This window comes from Lithobates pipiens, unplaced genomic scaffold (assembly GCF_037356315.1).
Source record: "Lithobates pipiens isolate NorthernLeopardFrog02 unplaced genomic scaffold, aLitPip1_a1.2 Scaffold_23, whole genome shotgun sequence".
In the NCBI taxonomy this organism is placed as follows: Eukaryota; Metazoa; Chordata; class Amphibia; order Anura; family Ranidae; genus Lithobates; species Lithobates pipiens.
The window spans coordinates 95,655,424-95,673,452 of record NW_027507785.1 but is presented as its reverse complement, the minus strand read 5'-3'; the positions used below and the strand labels follow the sequence as shown (position 1 = coordinate 95,673,452).

At 42.7% G+C, this 18,029-nt stretch overlaps 1 protein-coding gene across 15 annotated transcripts in view; it reads left to right on the top strand.

Annotated features, from left to right (window-relative positions):
* CACNA1D (calcium voltage-gated channel subunit alpha1 D) overlaps positions 1-18,029 on the top strand; it is a 540,723-nt gene that overhangs the window by 67,527 nt on the left and 455,167 nt on the right. For all 15 annotated transcript variants that reach the window (XM_077452074.1, XM_077452065.1, XM_077452061.1 and 12 more), the window contains exons 2-3: positions 8,681-9,002; positions 10,954-11,059. In XM_077452074.1, coding sequence (XP_077308200.1) covers positions 8,681-9,002; positions 10,954-11,059 — 428 coding nt within the window. The remainder of the gene's footprint in view (positions 1-8,680; positions 9,003-10,953; positions 11,060-18,029) is intronic.

The following is an 18,029-nucleotide window of genomic DNA, read 5'->3' as shown; positions in this document are numbered from 1 at the left end:
TTTTTTTTTTTTTTTTTTTTTATATTTTGTTATAAAATTTTAAAACAGGTAATTTTTCTCCTTCATTGATGTATGCTGATGATGCGGCACTGAGGGCACCGATAGGTGGCAGTAAAGAGCACTGATGGGTGGCAGTGATGGGCACTGATGGGTGGCAATAATGGGCACTGATCGGTTACACTGATAGGCAGCACTGCTAGGTGGCACTGATTGGCAACACTGGTGGGCATTGATAGGTGGCATTCATGGGCATTGATAGGGGGCACTGGTGGGCGCTGTGGGCACTGCCAGGTGGCAATAGCAGGTGGCACTGACAGGGGGTACTAGTGTGCACAGATGAGGCATAATTGCCTCTTCCTCCTCGGGACCGATGTCCCTTGCAGATGAGCCGGTGATCGGCTTTTTTTTCTCCTCACGCTAAAAAAATGGTTACCAAGCTTTTGTTTACATCATGTGATCAGCTGTCATTGGCTGACAGCTGATCACATGGTAAGGGGCTGGGACCGGCCCCCTTACTCGGATCGGTGGTCACCTGAGTTTTAGTGACTCAGTGATCACAGTGTGCGCAGGGAGCGTGCACAGGGGAGACCGTCATATGACGGTCTCCCGGAAATTCAGGTCTGCACTGTGGCCGTCATTCGGCTATAGCGAGGACGTCAAGTGGTTAAAAAAGAAAAACCTTTCCCATACTTCTCTTTTAATAATAACACATGCATTTTATTTTTAATACATAGTCCCCATAAAGCAGTACCTCACTTTTTTGTAAAGTCAGAGTGCATCGCTGAAAAATAAAAGGTTGAAAAGAGTCGGACACCATAGGTCATTTTTAGGCGCATTATCTGCCCAGCTCTGCAGATCTGCCAGGCCTGGTATAAGCCCTTATATGAAGTATCTGTTTATTTTGGTGAATGTAAAGGTGAAGATTTCCAAATCGGCTTTCACCTAGGTTTGCTAAATGACATCCTTTGTGAGGGTTTTATTACAGAGCTGTCCTCACACAAATTCATTCCAGGTTTCCATTAGTTGGGAAATGAGTCTGATTTGTCGTGCCTCACGCCTGTCAGTGTTTCCTCGCCTCTTTCCACCAGTTTAAATAATCTTCAGTTCACAGTGCTGTTTCTTAATCAGCAAAGTTAGCTGGATGCAGGTCTCATTACAGAAATATAGGCTCTGAAATGCTAGAGCAATTTAATACCCTATTATCTGTTCGAAAGCCTCCAGTGACATATTTCAGAAATGCTATCCCTCCTGCAAGTATTTCAGGAATTACTTTGTGGGCTAGAGCAATTGACATTTGCGATAATTAATAGCAAATATTGGATGCGTTGCAGGTAGGCAATAAGCGACCCTATTATTTAAAACGGATCTTTGAAAAACATTACATGTCTGCACAAATACATTTTTTACATGTCAGGAACATGCACATTTTTAAATTTTTAAAAATGATGGTACACAGAGTAAATAGATACCAGACATGTTCCGCTTTAAAAATGCGCATGCCCGTGCAACGGCGAAGCTTTAAAAGTCTTTACAGGTTGCCACTTTAGATTTACACAGGCGATTTGGTGCTAGAATTACAGCCCATGATCTGACGTTTGCACTGATACCTCACATGTGTGGGAGGATCGTTGTTTGCGTGCATGCAGGACCGGGGGCATTTAAAAGATTTTTTCAAATTATTATTATTATTTTATTTTATTTTTTACTGTCTCCTTGATCACGTGGTAAAGGGGTGCTGTGATTGGCCCTTTACCCTGATCTGTGATCAGTAGAGTCTGCAGGGGGCGCGCAATCCCAGGAGGACATCTATGGACACCCTCCCGACACTGTAACACGAAAGGCGGCTACAGCGCAGGTGGAAAGTGGTTCATTTTTTTTTTTCATCAATGTGTTTGAATGATTTTGATTTTTAAAAACGGCACTGTTTACATCCAGGTAAACCGGAAATGATGTCAGGTCATCGCTTCTGGGTTATCATAGTCCAGAACCGAACAAAGCCGACTCAGCAATTAGCTGGCAGAAGTGCTGCCTCGTCAATCAGGACTCCCAGTGAGATGGGAGATCCCGGTAAAGCCTCAGAATGCAGCGGAAGGAGGGGGCGCCCCCTCCCACTGCTTGTAAAAGCAATATGTAAATATGTAAAGCCATTTTGGATAATGTCTGATAGTATTAGAACCCCTGTCAGGTTTTTATTTGTTTGTGTTCCTGCTGTGATGCACCCTCTCTATCTGATCTGGATGACTATGTTTTCCAAATGTTACAGTTGTACAGGAATAAAAGGAAAAATCTTCCAAGGACACCTATTCCGGTGACAAAAGCCTTATGCCGCATACACACGATCAGAATTCTTGTCGGAAAAAGCTTTGATGGTTTTCCCGTCGGAATTCCGACAGAATTCTGCTCAAACTGTCTTGCCTACACACCGTCACACCAAATTCCGACCACCAAGAATGCAGTGACGTACAACATGTACGACGGGACTAGAAAAAGGCATTTCAATACCTAGTAGCCAATAGCTTCCATTTCGTAGTTGAATCTGAGCATGCATGAGTTTTTGCGCGTCGGAATTGCATACACACGATCGGAATTTCCGATAGCATGTTCTCAATTTTCCCGATGGAAAAACTTTCTATCAAATTTTTGCTGCTGGGAATTCGGCCAGCTGAATTCCAATGGAGCATACACACGGTCGCATTTTCCGATGAAAAGCTCGGAAAAAAATGGTCTTTGGCTGGCCGAAAATTCCGATCGCGTGTACGCAGCATAAGAGGAATTTTCTTTCTTTGGATAGATTTATATATTATAGGTATTTATACAGTGCAAATTAGATAGTGTCCTGGCCAGGATTAGAACCAAGGAACCCAGTGCCACAGGGCATAAGTGCTAATCATGTAGGCCACTGTGCGGGCTACTTAATTGTTATTGGCTCTTCTCAGAATCGTGAGCGCGCCCATTGGTAACCCCCTTGGGAGAGCGCTTATCCTAGTACCGATACTCTTGTACTATTTTCACACCCTACCTGTGCGACCCGGAACTCCCAATTGACACTACTCCACACTTCCTCTGATGTCCCCTGTGGGTACTCTAAGCCCCTGTACACACGGTCGGAGATTTCCACAACCAAATCCGTCGTATTTTGCCCGTCGGATTTTGTCCGTCGGATCTTGTCCGAAACTGTTGCATACACACAGTCGGACAAAGTTGGCAAAAAATCTGATCTTTCAGAACGTGATGACGTAATTTCGTTACGATGGGACTACATTCAGGCTAGTAGCCAATAGCTTTGATGTAGGAATTTGATCTGAGCATGCGTGGCACTTGGTCCGATCAAAATTCTCTACACATGATCAGAGTATGTCCGATCGGCCCAGTTGGTCAGGAAATATTTCCAACATGTTGGAAAATTGGGTCTGACGGAATCAGTCCGATGCATACCACACACAGTCGGATTATCCGACGACATGGTCCGATAGGACACATTCCGACGGATTCTCCGACCGTGTGTACAAGGGCTTAGAGCTCTCTAATTGTGCCCCTCTTTTTATACAGGCGCTTCTATGGCTTCCTCAGAAACTACGTCACTAATCCCTCTTATGCAACATAGCTTACAGATGTGAGACTCGATGAGGTGCTCAAGCTCTTTTATGTCTCCCTTTCTGCCCCTGCTACCCATTACTAAAAACCCATTGTTCCCTTTCGGCCTTGACCAGCCTCAAGTGTTCGCGTAGTGGACTTCCCTAGGTCTTATCCAGGTTCGCCATTTATTGACCACGCGTACTCCACCAACGTGGTCTGCCTTTTGTGAGTCCTGTGATGCTCCCCAATCAGAATTCTTGTCTTTTCTCCAGCTCCAACACTGGATAGCTTCGCTGCGAAGTTCTTCTTATCCATTGTAGACAACCACTTTCAAACATACTGTATCTGTCTACAATCCCCGGGCCCTCCGGGTCTTATTTCTATTCTCTATGCATGTTTGAATGGCGTTCACCTCGCTTTCCTATGTGTCTCAGTGGGAACGAGATCTGGGTACTGAGATCGATCCCGGCAGATTGGAGTAAGGCCCAGTCTTCTGTAGCTAAATGTTCCTTTAATACTGCAACTTTAGAAGCAGCGTACAAAGTGCTGTTGCAGTGGTACTGGGTTCCAGCTTGTATTGCCCATGCTAATACGGCCTCTAGTGATCGCTGCTTACGAGGACGTGGCCATTATGTTCTACATACTTTGGTGGTCCTGCCGGCGATTGGTAAGATTCTGATCCCGAGTTTTTGGCTTGGTGTATCCTTTGTTCCATTTGAATGTCTGAAAAGAAGAAAAATTTGCATTGCCCTATCCGGGGTTTAGTCGCTCAACCGCAAAATTTAGCAACCTATCTGTTTCTAGCAGCTAATAGGACGATCGCTCGGGCATGGAGGAAACCCATAATCCCTTTTCAGGAAGTGAAAGATTGCCTGGCTGTCATGATGGTCAATGGATGCTCCTCCTTCCTTACCTCCTTCCTATCTCTGCTTTCCTCTTTTGACTTTTCTCACTGAGTTGATCCCCCCCCCCCCTCTTTTTTTCCACCTCTCTCACTCTTTCCAGGGCCCTTAGCCCTCTTTAGCCATCAGTGGTTGCCCAGGACCATTTTAGTGTTGAGTTACTACATATTTGTTCTGGTTACCTTTGCACTCTATGGCTGCGGTTCTCAATTCCTGTCCTCAGGACCCACTAACAGGCCAGATTTTAAGCATTACCTTGGGAAAATGCAGACTACAATACTGCAATCACTGAGCAGAACATTATATCACCTGTGATGTATTTCAGTTATCTTGCAAAACTGGGCTGTTAGTGGGTCCTGAGGACAGGAGAACCACTGCTCTATGGGGTTTACCCCCAAAATACCAAAATACATATGTTGCACTCAGGTCTTCTGTGATAGTTTAGATAGGAGGCTTTCCTTCTTTGTTTATGTTGTATGTTTTATATTTTTCATGTGCCAGTCCTAGCTCCTGCGTGGGCAGTCTAGGTGCCTTTGACATTATTGTATGTTTTACTTATATAATTGCAAAAAAGAAAAAGGTAGTGGGAGTGGGTATCTGTAAAAAAACAGGTACCCGCTCCCCAATGTGCCAAACGTTGCAGTGGAAGGAGGGAGGATGCAAACAAGCGAAACTTCCCCTTTTGGGTGAAGTTACGCTTTAAGTTCTGCTTTAAATAAACCTTATTGAAACTGTTAATGTATTGAGCAGTTTTAACAATCATTAAACTTCTGGTGTTTGATCGTTAGTGGTAGGTTGCTTTGTTTTGGGCAATTACTTGCAATTTTATTTACGATTCCCGGTGGATGGATTTAACTGAAAATTGCCAGGTGTATGGACAGCTTTATATCTGTGAAGCAGGGAGTGAGCACATGCTCGTGGGTTTGCGTATTTTGGGGGGAACCGTAGTGATCAGATATTTTGCAGAAAATTCTTGGCTGTAATTTGGGCTCCATTTGTCCAATTGCTTGGTTGATTATTGTTATTCCTTATTGTATTGTTTTCTATCACCAGATTTACATGGATACTACACATTGACAAATTATAGATTAACAACCTAAAAATTTCAGTGGACCCTATTTTTTGTAACAGGCCTCAACACCAAATTGGTGAGGACTGCTACCATTGATCATTATGTTAATTTTACTATGACCTGCAGAAAAATGCATTGAGGTGTAATGGGTTTAAGGTCTTGACCACATAGCTGTCATTTTTCTCCTCCATAAACTGCTTTACTGCTATGCATGTCTCTGAGACTAGTCCTCCTCTCCCCCTCCATAGTATGACGACAGTACAACCTACGTAGCTTCTATGTCCTGGGGCATGAGTCTTGTTGCGTGGTCCCTTTTGAGAAGTAGAACTTGAGGCTGAAAAATGCCAGTCAGAATTTAATTCTAAGGAGTTATTTCTGGCATTGCTTCTCTGTGTCACGTCTCAGTCTCTCCGCAATCTCTAAATGTTGTCTTTTGTTTTGCTGAGAGGATTATAAGTAATATATTAGCCAATCTGATGGCCAGATCTAACAGATAGAGACATGGGTCAGGTTTCCAAAACCCATATTGTACAGAAGACAATGAAAGTGGTTGTGCAAGCACTGCATATATAGTATGTGCAGGTAAAGTTTTGGTAAAAACACATTTACATCAACTCATTTGACATTTAAGCAGTTAGGCCTTAATTGGCAACCCCATACATGGTTACATTATCATCTCAGAACCTTTTCTCTTTTAAAATAAATATGCAGTATACTCTATATCGGCCTTTCTCAACTAGGGTTTTCCCAGAGATTACTAGGGGTTCCTTGAGCAATTTTTGTAAGTATGATTCTTCTCAATGACCACAAATGAGCTGTAGATACATTAATTATTAGCAGCTGTTCCCTGAAACCAAAAAGTTATTTTTAAGGCCCCCTTCAGATGGGGTAGACTCCGTCAATTGGATCCTGAGTGGGGGATCTCTCCGCTGATCCCAGCTGAGCAGGCGAATGACAGGCCTATGTCCGAAATGCAGAGCAGACACACCACATCCCGCTGTTCTCTATGGGATGAGCTAACTGCCTGTCTGTTTCCATCCGATTGTCATCTGATCAGATCCGCCAGGCCAATGTTTTTAGCAGGCAGGATCAAATTGGATTCCGGCGGGTGTCAGTGGACATATATCCGTTGACATCTGCTGCTCCATAGGGAGCTATTGATGATCGGGTCTGCCTGAAAAACTGACAGGCAGGCCTGTTTGGTCCATTAGTGTGAAAGGGGCAAAGGTTCCAACATATAAAAAAGTTTAAGAAAGGCTGGTGTAAATACTGTGTAAAGCACCACAAAAAATTGTAAAAAACACAGCTGTTGTTCATTATTAAGTTAGTTTGTGTATAGCATCATCTTCTAACTTCTCAGACATATCTGTGACTCGTTCAGAGAGAGCATAGTCAGTACCAGTCAGCACAAATCTTGAAGTACCAAACTTTCGCAGCCCCCTAAATAATGCCTCGATGATGCAGAAACCATGGATATTATGGGTTTTGTCAGAAATGCATTATAGTTTTTACATTTTACAGCAGGGGTGTCAATTTAATCATGAGCAGCATCCGCAGTATGGTTACCCTCAGACTCAGAGGGCCAGTTGTATCTGTACCACTATGCATCTAGTCTTTTTTATTATTCAGGAGTGCGTTACTTACAGAGTGCAAAGTTCAGGAGTATGCAACGTGCAGAGTTCAAGAGTACACTACGATCAGAGTGAAAAGTTTTGCAATGCAGTATGCCTAGAGTTTAGGGGAGCACAAAATACAGAGTTCAGGAGTGCATTATGTATAGAGTTCAGGGCTTAGGGGTGCTCTCCATACAGAGTAAAGAGTTCAGGGGTGCACTGTGTACAGAGTGCAGGGTTTAGGGGTAAAGCTTCTTCTGTGTTTACAAGTGACAGAATGGAGTTCCGCCACAGTTTGCCTGCAAAACTGGGTGGGAGGGCCACATAATAAGGCCTGACGGGCTGGGTTCAACATATGTGCTTTACAGTATCCCGATGTACTTTCTGTTTATTTCACTGTGTCGTGTCTTTAGGGATTTTCCAGTCAGGAGGGAGCTACCAGGTTGTGGTTTGTACCCTGTATTTAGCCAATTTATATACATAAACACATGGATTTGTTGAGAGGACAATTGGAGCTATTTTGGTCTCTAAAGATTGTATCCATTTCTATGCTTTTACATGTATTTTTATTGGTGTATCTACAATAATGTACAGGAATATGCAGGAGAACTTATTGATCTTCCATTTCAAGTATATTTGCACAATACATGTTTTTTTTTTTTCAAAACAACTCAGCATTGATCAATGCCAAACTGATGCACTATATTACCAAAAGTGTTGGGTTGCCTGCCTTTATTCGCACATTAACTTTAATGGCATCCCAGTCTTAGTCCGTAGGATTCCATACTGAGTTGGCCCACCCTTTGCAGCTTTAACAGCTTCAACTCTTCTGGGAAGGTTGTCCACAAGGTTTAGGAGTGTGTCTATGGGAATGTTTGACCATTCTTCCAGAAGCGCATTTGTGAAGTTAGGCACCGATGTTAGCCTAGAAGGCTTGGCTCACAGTCTCTGCTCTAATTCATCCTAAAGGTGTTTTATCAGGTTGAGGTAAAGGCCAGTCAAGTTCCTCCACCCCAGACTCACTCGTCCATGTCGTTATGGACCTTGCTTTGTGCACTGGTCCAAATCATTTGGTGGATGGGGCATTATGGTGTGGGGTTGTTTTTAAGGGGTTGGGCTTGGCTCTTTAGTTCCAGTGAAGACATTTAAGCAATTTCATGCTCCCAACTTTGTGGGAACAGTTTGAGGATGGCCCCTTCCTGTTCCAACATGACCTGTGCACAAAGCTAGGTCCATAAAGACATGGATGAGGAAGTTTGGGATGGAGGAACTTGGCGTTTCCTGCACACAGTCCTGACCTCAACCCGATAGAAAACCTTTAGGATGAATTAGGGCAGAGAATGCGAGCCAGAGATTTGGTGACATGATAACATAAGGTCAAAAGAATAGAGGAGGCTAAGCAAGCATGGATTTTTTTAAATATATTACATAAATATAAAATGCTATACATCAGTCTATTTAAAAAAAAGTATTTTCCACGTAAACATATCTTTAATGTGCTTTTTTTTTCACCACAGGGGCGAACTATGCAAGTAGCAAACGACCTCCACTTGCTGTTGATGGGCCAAGTCTCCAGTCCAGGAATTCAGCACCATCCAAACAGACTGTCCTATCTTGGCAAGCTGCAATCGATGCTGCTAGACAGGCCAAGGCTGCCCAAAATATGAGTGCCACCGAGCCCCTGCCGGTTGGATCCCTGTCACAGAAAAAACGGCAACAGTATGCTAAGAGCAAAAAACAAGGGGGAGGCTCAACAAACAATAGACCAGCCCGTGCTCTTTTCTGTTTATCTTTGAATAACCCAATCCGGAGAGCCTGTATCAGTATAGTAGAATGGAAGTATCCTTTTCTTTTTTATTGGCCAACTGTGATCAGTTTGAAATGCACATTGAGCAGAAGAGTTACTCTTATTTGCTATCTTGGCTTTAGAAGGTTCTAGACTAAATTTGAAGGTTAGATCATTTTTTTTAGGATGACATGGGATGTTAGAATGCTAATTCTTACTGCATTTTAGGGCCTTCAGTCAGTTTTTTTGTTATAGATAAGCAATAAAAAGCCACTTCCATGCATTTTGTTCAAAAAACCTAACAAACCAAGTTACATTGCCTAATGCCTACTAAAAATCCAAGAGCCAATTGCAATGAAAGGGGTTTCTGTAAAGATTAAAGCGGGAGTTCTGCCGTTTTTTGTTTTTAAAAGTCAGCAGCTACAAATACTGCAGCTGCTGACTTTTAAAATATGGACACTTACCCGCCCAGCGCGCCCGCGATGTCGGCACCCGAAGCCGATCTCTCGATCAGCTCTCGGGTGCTGCCGCCGCCATCTTCAGTATGGGAATCAGGAAGTGAAGCCTTGCGGCTTCACTTCCCGGTTCCCTACTGCGCATACGCGAGTCGCGCTGCGCAATAAGGATGGTCCCTGCTGTCTCTGGGATCCGTGTGTTTCCCAGCAGACAGTGGGGGCCCCGCAGGAAGTGGCGTAAATACCCACAGAATCTGCGGCTATCTATGCCCGGAAGTGGGTGAAAATACCTGTATTATACAGGTATCTGCACCCCCCTCCCCCCTGAAAGGTGCCAATTGTGGCACCGGAGGGGGGCGGGTTCCAATGAGCGGAAGTTCCACTTTAGGGTGGAGCTCCACTTTAAGGACCACAACATTAGTGAGCCTTGGCTTATGGCCTTTCATTGAAAAGATTTTGTATCACTTAATTACTTGTATAGGGTTTATAACAGGTGTATGTTGTCTACCTCTTATTATTCACTAATGACATAGAAGATAAGTGAAACCCTATTCACTGGTATAAACCATTGCAGAAATATAGAAAAGCGAAGACAGAAAAAGACAGAATAGTCCATCGAGTCTGACCATTTTTTTGTTTAAATGGATCTATGTTTGTCCCATTTACTGTTGACTGTCTAACTATCTCTGCTGGAAGTTTATTTCAAGCATCAACTATCCTTTCAGTAAAATAATACTTTCGTAGATTAGTTGATTTTGGTTTCATATTGAAAAAACTGCCCTCCTGAACCTTATTTACCCCCTTAAGGTATTTAAAGGATTAAATCATGTCTCCCCTTTCCCTTCTTTCCTCCAGACTGTACTTATTAAAGAGGAAGTAAAATCTTCCTCTTTAATTGTACCTACAGGTAAGCCTATAGTAAGGCTTATCTGTAGGTACTGTAAATATCTCCTAAACTTGCACCATTTAGGAGATATTTACTATATACGCTGTGCCTGACGTCATCGGCGCATGCACAGTGAAGGAATGGCCTGCTCGTGCTGTTTCTTCAGGACCCATGCCGTGACCGGCAGCACCTGCGCGCATGCGTGGGATTGACATCATGGCGGCTCTGGCCAGTTACAGCGCCAGGGGCCGCGACCCGGAAGTAACTGCGGGAAAGATGTGGGCCGTGTGAGCGGAGTGCGGGCGGCACTGGAGGGCATCATTCTAAGGTAAGTATTTCATAATGAGCTAGTAGTATGCGATGCATACTAGCTCATTATGCCTTTGTTTTTTAGGTTGTTTTTTTGTTTTTGTTTTTTTCGGAGGTTTACAACCTCTTTAAGTTCCTGAAGTTGTTCTTGTTATGTTTTATCCCCCAGACCTTTCACCATTTTTGTTACCAATCTCTGGGAGTTACTTGTGTCAGACATTCTAGGGAACCACTTAAAGTCAGGCTCCATCAGAGGGTTCTGAGTATGTTCCCAGTCAGTCCAGTATGTTCACCAAATAAATGTTTTATATGTATTCATAAATAATCGTTTTGTGACCTTAACCTTCTCTTCAGACCATTTGACATATTTATATTAGTGGCAATTTTTGCCAATTGTGTGGCCTTAGCTGTTTACATTCCATTCCCTGAAGATGATTCCAACTCCACCAATCACAACCTGGTAAGTACTATGGTTTGGCGTTTAAATATTTAATGGAACTGTGATTAGTGATATTTGTATTGTGTGTTATGCTGGTGAAGCTTCGTGAAGAATCTCTTTGACTTGTTAGCAGGACCTGGAAGGGTCGATGTTTGAAAATTGTAGTATCGGTCTGATTCTAGGAATCCAAAGGAAAGAAAACATGGTGGTATTTTGATGTATTTTCTAATTGGTCCTGGAAAAAGTAGTGCTGGATTTTAATTGGTTCCAGAGGGCATCATAGATTTTTTTCTTCCTCCAGTAAATAAGAGATATTGTGACACAGTGTTCTCATCAGTCAAGGAAGCGCGCTGGGGAGGCAGAGTGCGGTCGGGTTTGCGAGAATCCAAGTTGCAGGCAGAACAATCTGTGTATAAATAGTATGAATGCTGATAATAGGAATTAAGAGTGATTATCATCACTTTTTCATTACATTTTATTTCATTTAATTTTCTAAAATCTTAATCATAAAAAAGTCTCCCACCTAACCTCTCTTAGCAGCTTTTATTTTCCTCCTAAACCACAGCTATGCTTTTACTAAGTACAGAGCAGCTTGAAGTGCCGAGTCACCAATCATGTCTCATTGGTCTGTCTATGTGAAGTTTGGTTTCTATAGGTGAATGTGGATAGTTGATCTGTCAAATTAAATTCAAGCTGCATTCACTTTAAGCTGTATCCAGCGTTATAACGCAGTAACCAGAATTGTCATACAGTTCAATCAGGCCCCTATGAAGTTTACTGCATCGATATGCATTTTGGAGACATTTACTGCATTTTAAAGCATTTTAACTCCATACATAATTTGATTTAGTCAAGTCTTAGTAATAAAATGAAACCATGATCAGAGTGTCGCATACACTAAAGCCCCATACACACTATTCGATTTTCTGCTGATTTTTATCTTCAGATTTACCAAAACCATGTAGTGCAAGGGCCCTGCCTGATTGCATACAAATTGAAACTCTCATATTATATGGTTTCAGTAAATCTGAAGGAAAAAAATCTGCAGAAAATCTGATAGTGTGTATGGGGCTTTACAAATTTTCTTGCTAAAACACCTATCTGGCGATGCTTTGTGTTACATGTTCTTAGGAAGGACTTTTTAGCTTTTAAATTAAAAATGGCTGACTAGTACACCTGTTTCATAAGATAGCTAAAAAAAAAAAAAAAAAAACACGTTGGTATGCAGTAGCCAGAAACCTCTTTCAACGAATTGAATTTTACTTTTTTTATCAGAACCTTATGGCTGAACTCGCATTGCACAGACATCGCATGTGATCAGCACAGCAGTGCGGGTGCAAATCACATGCGATGTCTGTGTTCGCAATAGTGTGTATCCAGGTTGATAGCCTGTCACTGATTATTAGGGACACTCCCTCCGTACGCTTGCTCCCTCCCCAGGCACTGGGCATATGACACTGACAAGTTCATGGCTGAGTAGTTTTGGAGTAGGGGTGGACGAAACCTGATGGGGAGCTGAGTCACTAGTTTACTGTCAGACTCACCTGGCTGTTAATTGCGTGTGGCAGTGGGCTGATCCTCAGCCTGTAATCAATAGGCCTATAATCAATCCAATAACGGATTTTGAATCTGCTCACTGTCGTTCTTTGTCAATCAACAGCCAGACGAACCTGGTGGGGAACTAGTCTCTCCATTCTTTATCCGGCTTTTCCCACCCAGTGACAAGCACCACAATTTCCCAAATAAGATCATTGTCCATAAAAAGAATTGGCCTGTTGAATGGGGCCAGGGATTCGGTACTGTGCGGAAAACTGTCACAGTACATGACAGCTTCCTAGCATTGATATGCCACATTCCAAGTACTGACTTACATCCAGTTTGCAGATTAAGAAACAAGTTGTATTTCTTTATGAATCAGTCGCTGTTAGGCCTTGTACACACGGTCGGAGATTCCGACGGAATGTGTCCTATCGGACCGTTTTGTCGGATAATCCGACTGTGTGTGGTCTCCATTGGACTCCGATGGACCAAGTTTTCCAACTTGTCCGTAAAATTTTTCTGACAAAATGCTCCGATCGGACATACTCCGATCATGTGTAGCCTACTCCGACGGACAAAGTGCCACGCATGCTCAGATCAAATTCCTAGACCAAAGCTATTGGCTACTAGCCTGAACGTAGTCCTGTCGTAGCGAAATAACGTCATCATGTACAATCGGATTTTCCGTCAACTTTGTCCGACCGTGTGTATGCAACAGTTTCGGACAAAATCCGTCTGAAAAAATCCAACGGATTTGGTTTTCAGAATGTCCGACCGTGTGTACAAGGGCTTACAGGTTCTTAAAAAGGCAGTAGTTAAAACTACCTGTCACCTGTGTTGGCAATGTTAAAACTGACACAAGCTCTTGCTTGAACTAGGCGTAGATAGGTAAAAAGAAACTACTTCCAGAAACGTGTTTATAAAGGCTTTAACGGATGCCCCTTTTGTACTCTGCTCATAGTCCAAATGTGTAGGCAAAACTCATTCATCCTATGTGAATTGTGTATTTATTTAACCGCATGGATGAGCAGTACACCATTAAATAAATTGCCATAGCAACCAGTCAGCTACCAATTGTCATATCTACCATGTATGTTTAAGAATGGGACAAAGGTTCTGATTGGCTATAGGCAACAACTATACCTGATCCCACACGTTTTGTACATCAGCCCCCATCGTGCAGCAGAAAATGTGCTACTGTGATACCATTGTGTGTTGTGCTTATCCAACAATGCAATTAATATGAAAGATGGATATTATTCTGTGATTCAAGACGGTTCAGAGTTCCTGGTAAAATTCTTCAGACCTCAGTCTATGAACAGCATGTTACATGACAGACCCAGGCGGAGGGGTACTTGTGAATTCGATTTGCAGGGATGTATTGAAAATGGGAAAACAAGGCCCTGCCCTGTGATGTCTGAAGTGGATACTTATATAATGAGACGCAATTGGTAAATTAAATATATTGAGATTGCTGTGCGGAAAATAATTGGATTCGCTCTCTGAAGCAGATCTCAGGTTTCATGGTTCTATGTGCTTGTAGTATTCAATGTGTCATCTGCTTAGTAATATCGAGCTGGGAAATGTAGGTGGAGAGTTTTTAGAGGAATTTAAAATGTGAAAACTGCCATGTAATTTCACCCATTATTCTTTCAAAAGCTCAGTGAAAAAAATTTGTGATTTGATTTTCAGATTTTATGTGCGTGCTTTGGTTTTTTTTTCATGATCAGGTTTTATATTTATGTCCTTTTTAATGCAGATATACATTAAAATGCAAGGACCAATCATCTAGAAGGCCCTTACACCAACTAAACAATACTAAATAGAGCTGAAAAAAATAAATAAAACCTTAGCCTAGTACCTAAGACCCTGGGTTTTCAGTCCCTTCCTGAGGGCACCGGTGACATCACAGACATCGTGCAAAAGCACTTTCTCACAGGATTTCAGGTATCCAAGTTTCCCAGGAGGCTGCGGTGAGAAGTGATGTCACTGGTGCATTTAGGACGTAAGTCAAAGGTAATTTTTTTCCTTTAAGTGGTTGATTTTTTTAAAGCTTTTAGATTTTATTATTTTATTTGGGGTGATGAGTCCCATAAAAGTGGTACTTTTGTTAGCCTTCCATGGCTTCCAATATAATTTCTACCCTGATGACACCCAAATCTATCTCTCCAACCCTCAGCTCACTCCATCAGTCTCCTCACGCATTACTAACAGACATATCTGTATGGATGTCGCACCACTTCCTCAAACTCAACTTGTCCAAAACCAAGCTCATAATATTTTCTTCCCTACGTGTCTCTTCCCCTGACTTCTCTATCAAGAGCAATGGCACAACCTTCCACTCATCCTCACGTGCCAGGGTGCTAGGTATTTTCCTGGACTCTGAACTCTCCCTTTGGCCCCATATCCAATCCCTTTCCAAAGTTTGCCGATTCAACCTCCACAACATCTCCAAGCTACGTCCCTTCTTAACCAATGAAACTACAAAGCTCCTAATTTACTCCCTGGTTATCTCTCGCCATGACTACTGCAACTCCTTCCTCATTGGCTTACCTTTAAATAGGCTAACCCCCCTTCAGTCCATCATGAATGCTGCTGCCAGACTCGTCCACCTTACAAATCGCTTAGCGTCTGTTACCCCTCTCTGCCAATCCCTCCATTGGCTGTCACTCACTCAACTAATTACATTCAAAATACTAACAATAACTTACAAAGCCATCCACAACTCTGCCCCTAGCTTCTTCACTAGCCTAGTCTCAAAATACCAACCTACGCTTTCCCTTCGTTCCTCCCAAGACCTCCTGCTCTCTAGCTCCCTCATCACCTCCTATCATACTCGCCTCCAGGACTTCTCCCGAGCCTCGCCCATCCTCTGGAATTCCCTACCCCAGTCTGTCAGACTATCCCCAAATCTATCCACTTTTAGGCTCATCTCCCACAGTTTTTACCATTTTGTATCACTTGACCCTCCCTCCTAGATTGTAAGCTCTAACAAGCAGGGCCCTCTGATCCTCCTGTATTGAATTGTATTGTAATTGTACTGTCTGCCCTAACATTGTAAAGCGCTGTGCAAACTGTTGGCAATATATAAATCCTGTATATTAAATAATATTAACTTGCATTTTATAGGCAATAACCACTTTAAAATAATTGGAAAATAATTGGATTCCCTCTCTGAGGCAGATCTTAGGTTTCATCGTTCTATGTGCTTATAGTATGCAATGTGTCATCTGACAGCTTGGTAATATCGAGCTGGGAAATGTAGGTGGAAAGTTTTTAGTGGAATTTAAAGTGTGAAAATGCCATGTAATTTCAACTATTATTCTGTCAAAAGCTCTGTAAAAAAAAATTTGGATTCGAGTTTCACGTTTTATGTGCTTGCTTTGGTTTGTTTTCATGATTTATGTTTTATACATATGTAATGTCTTTTAATGCAGATATACATTGAAATGCAAGGACCAATTATCTAGAAGTCCCTCACCCCAATTAAACAATACTAAATAAAGCTAAAAAAAATAAAACCTTAGCAGACCCTGGGTTTCAGCCCCTCCTGAAGACACCAGTGACATCACAGACACAGTTCAGTAGCACATTCTCGCAGGATTTCAGGTACCCAGGTTTCCCAGGGGGCTGCAGTGAGAAGTGATGTCATTGGTGCATTCAGGAAGCAGCTAAAACGTAAGTCAAAGTTTTTTTTTTTCCTTTTAAGTGAATGATTTTTTTTTAAAGCTTTTCTTATATATTTTTTTTATTTGGGGTGATGGCTCCCATAAAAATGGAACTTGCATTTTATAGGCAATAACCATGTACCGTCACTCCCCGAAAGTAAGACATCCCCCGAAAAGAAGACCTACTTCCAGTTTTGCCTCTCGCTGTAATATAAGGCATCACCCCAATAATAAGGCCTACCCGATAATAAGCCCACCCTGGAATATAAGGCACCCGAAGGTAATGTAAGGCGTCTGACTCCTCTGGGCCGTAGCAGCGGGTGCCGCCGCGCAGCTCACTAATTGGCCGCAGCCCAGCTGGAGCTGTTCAGGCAGTGCGAGGTCTCTTTAAATCAGTGAGCTGTGGTCGGCTCTCTGGATGACCAGTGACGTCAACCGTCATCCGAGAGCCCACGCCGCCACCAGGACAAGCTGCCGCCTTCTGCCGCCTGCTGCTCGCTCTGCCCTGACAGAGTCTGGCTGACTCGCAATTAGACAGTGAGTGAGCCGCGCGGGGCAGAAGTTGGGCACATTCTGTGGAATCTGGCCACCACAGACACACAGGGGTGACTGAGGTGGGGGGGGGGGTGATGTCTGATAAAGGGGGGGGGATGTCTGGTGAAGGTGGGAGGGGGGAGAGACTAAATAGTCCACTGTCCACTGGCATAGGAGTGGGGTAATGGGGAATCACTTAAAATGACACAGGGTGGATTTGGGGGGGGGGGAATCAAAATGGCACAGGAGGATCAGAAAGGGGGGGGAATAAAAAAAATAAGACATCCCCTGAAAATAAGACCTAGCGTATCTTTGGGAGCAAAAATTTATATAAGACACTGTCTTATTTTTGGGGAAACAGGGTAAAGCCTATGTAATATGTGTCTTGTACTGAATGTTGTCCTAGATATGTACTACAGAAAGGAGAGCAGCGCTGCACTGCTAAGCAGTAACAAGATGGCTACTTAAATTTATACACCATAGCTCTTTTCAGGGACAGGCCATCCTTTGGAACCAAATCTCCTGTCTCACTTGCCCCCTTCAAGGTCTGATGTACAGAACTATAAAAGTAAATATACTATTTATAGGGAGTGTATAGAGGTTTTGTATATATTTTATTTCTGTATAATCGTCAAGATTAAAAAATAATAAATAGTAAAAAAACGAAAAGCCATTGTCCTAGAATGGAAATCGCCTTCTGCCCCATCAATTACATCAATTAACTTGTGGAAACGTTTGATTAATACAGCCCTCCCACTATATAAAACGACATACTTGTCCAGAGGCTGTGCCAAGAAATTTCATAAAGTGTGGAACCTTTGGGTGGATTCCCTTAGGCCCCTTTCACACGGACGGATAGAATGGTGCTTTTAGCTGCAGATTTTCTAGTTTTCTACCGCAGCTAAAAACACACAATGCTTTCCTATGGCCCCATTCACACACAGCGCTTAGCTGCGATTTTGTTACATGCGGTTCGGTGCGAATAGAAAAATAGAATTGAATGTGTCCAGCTGCGATTTAGTGCAGCTGTATGCACATTACCGCAGGTAATCGCAGTCTTTTGTGTCAACTGCGGATAGCAGCGTGAGAAGGGATTCAAGGGACCAAAAAAATAAAGTAAAAAAAGGGTTGCTATGGGAACGACTATATTAGATAACTGCAGCTGAACGCAACTGCACATAAACGCAGGTAATTGCACTGTACAAATGCAGCTGATCGCTGTGCCTGGAGTCTTGAATTTCACAGAAAAA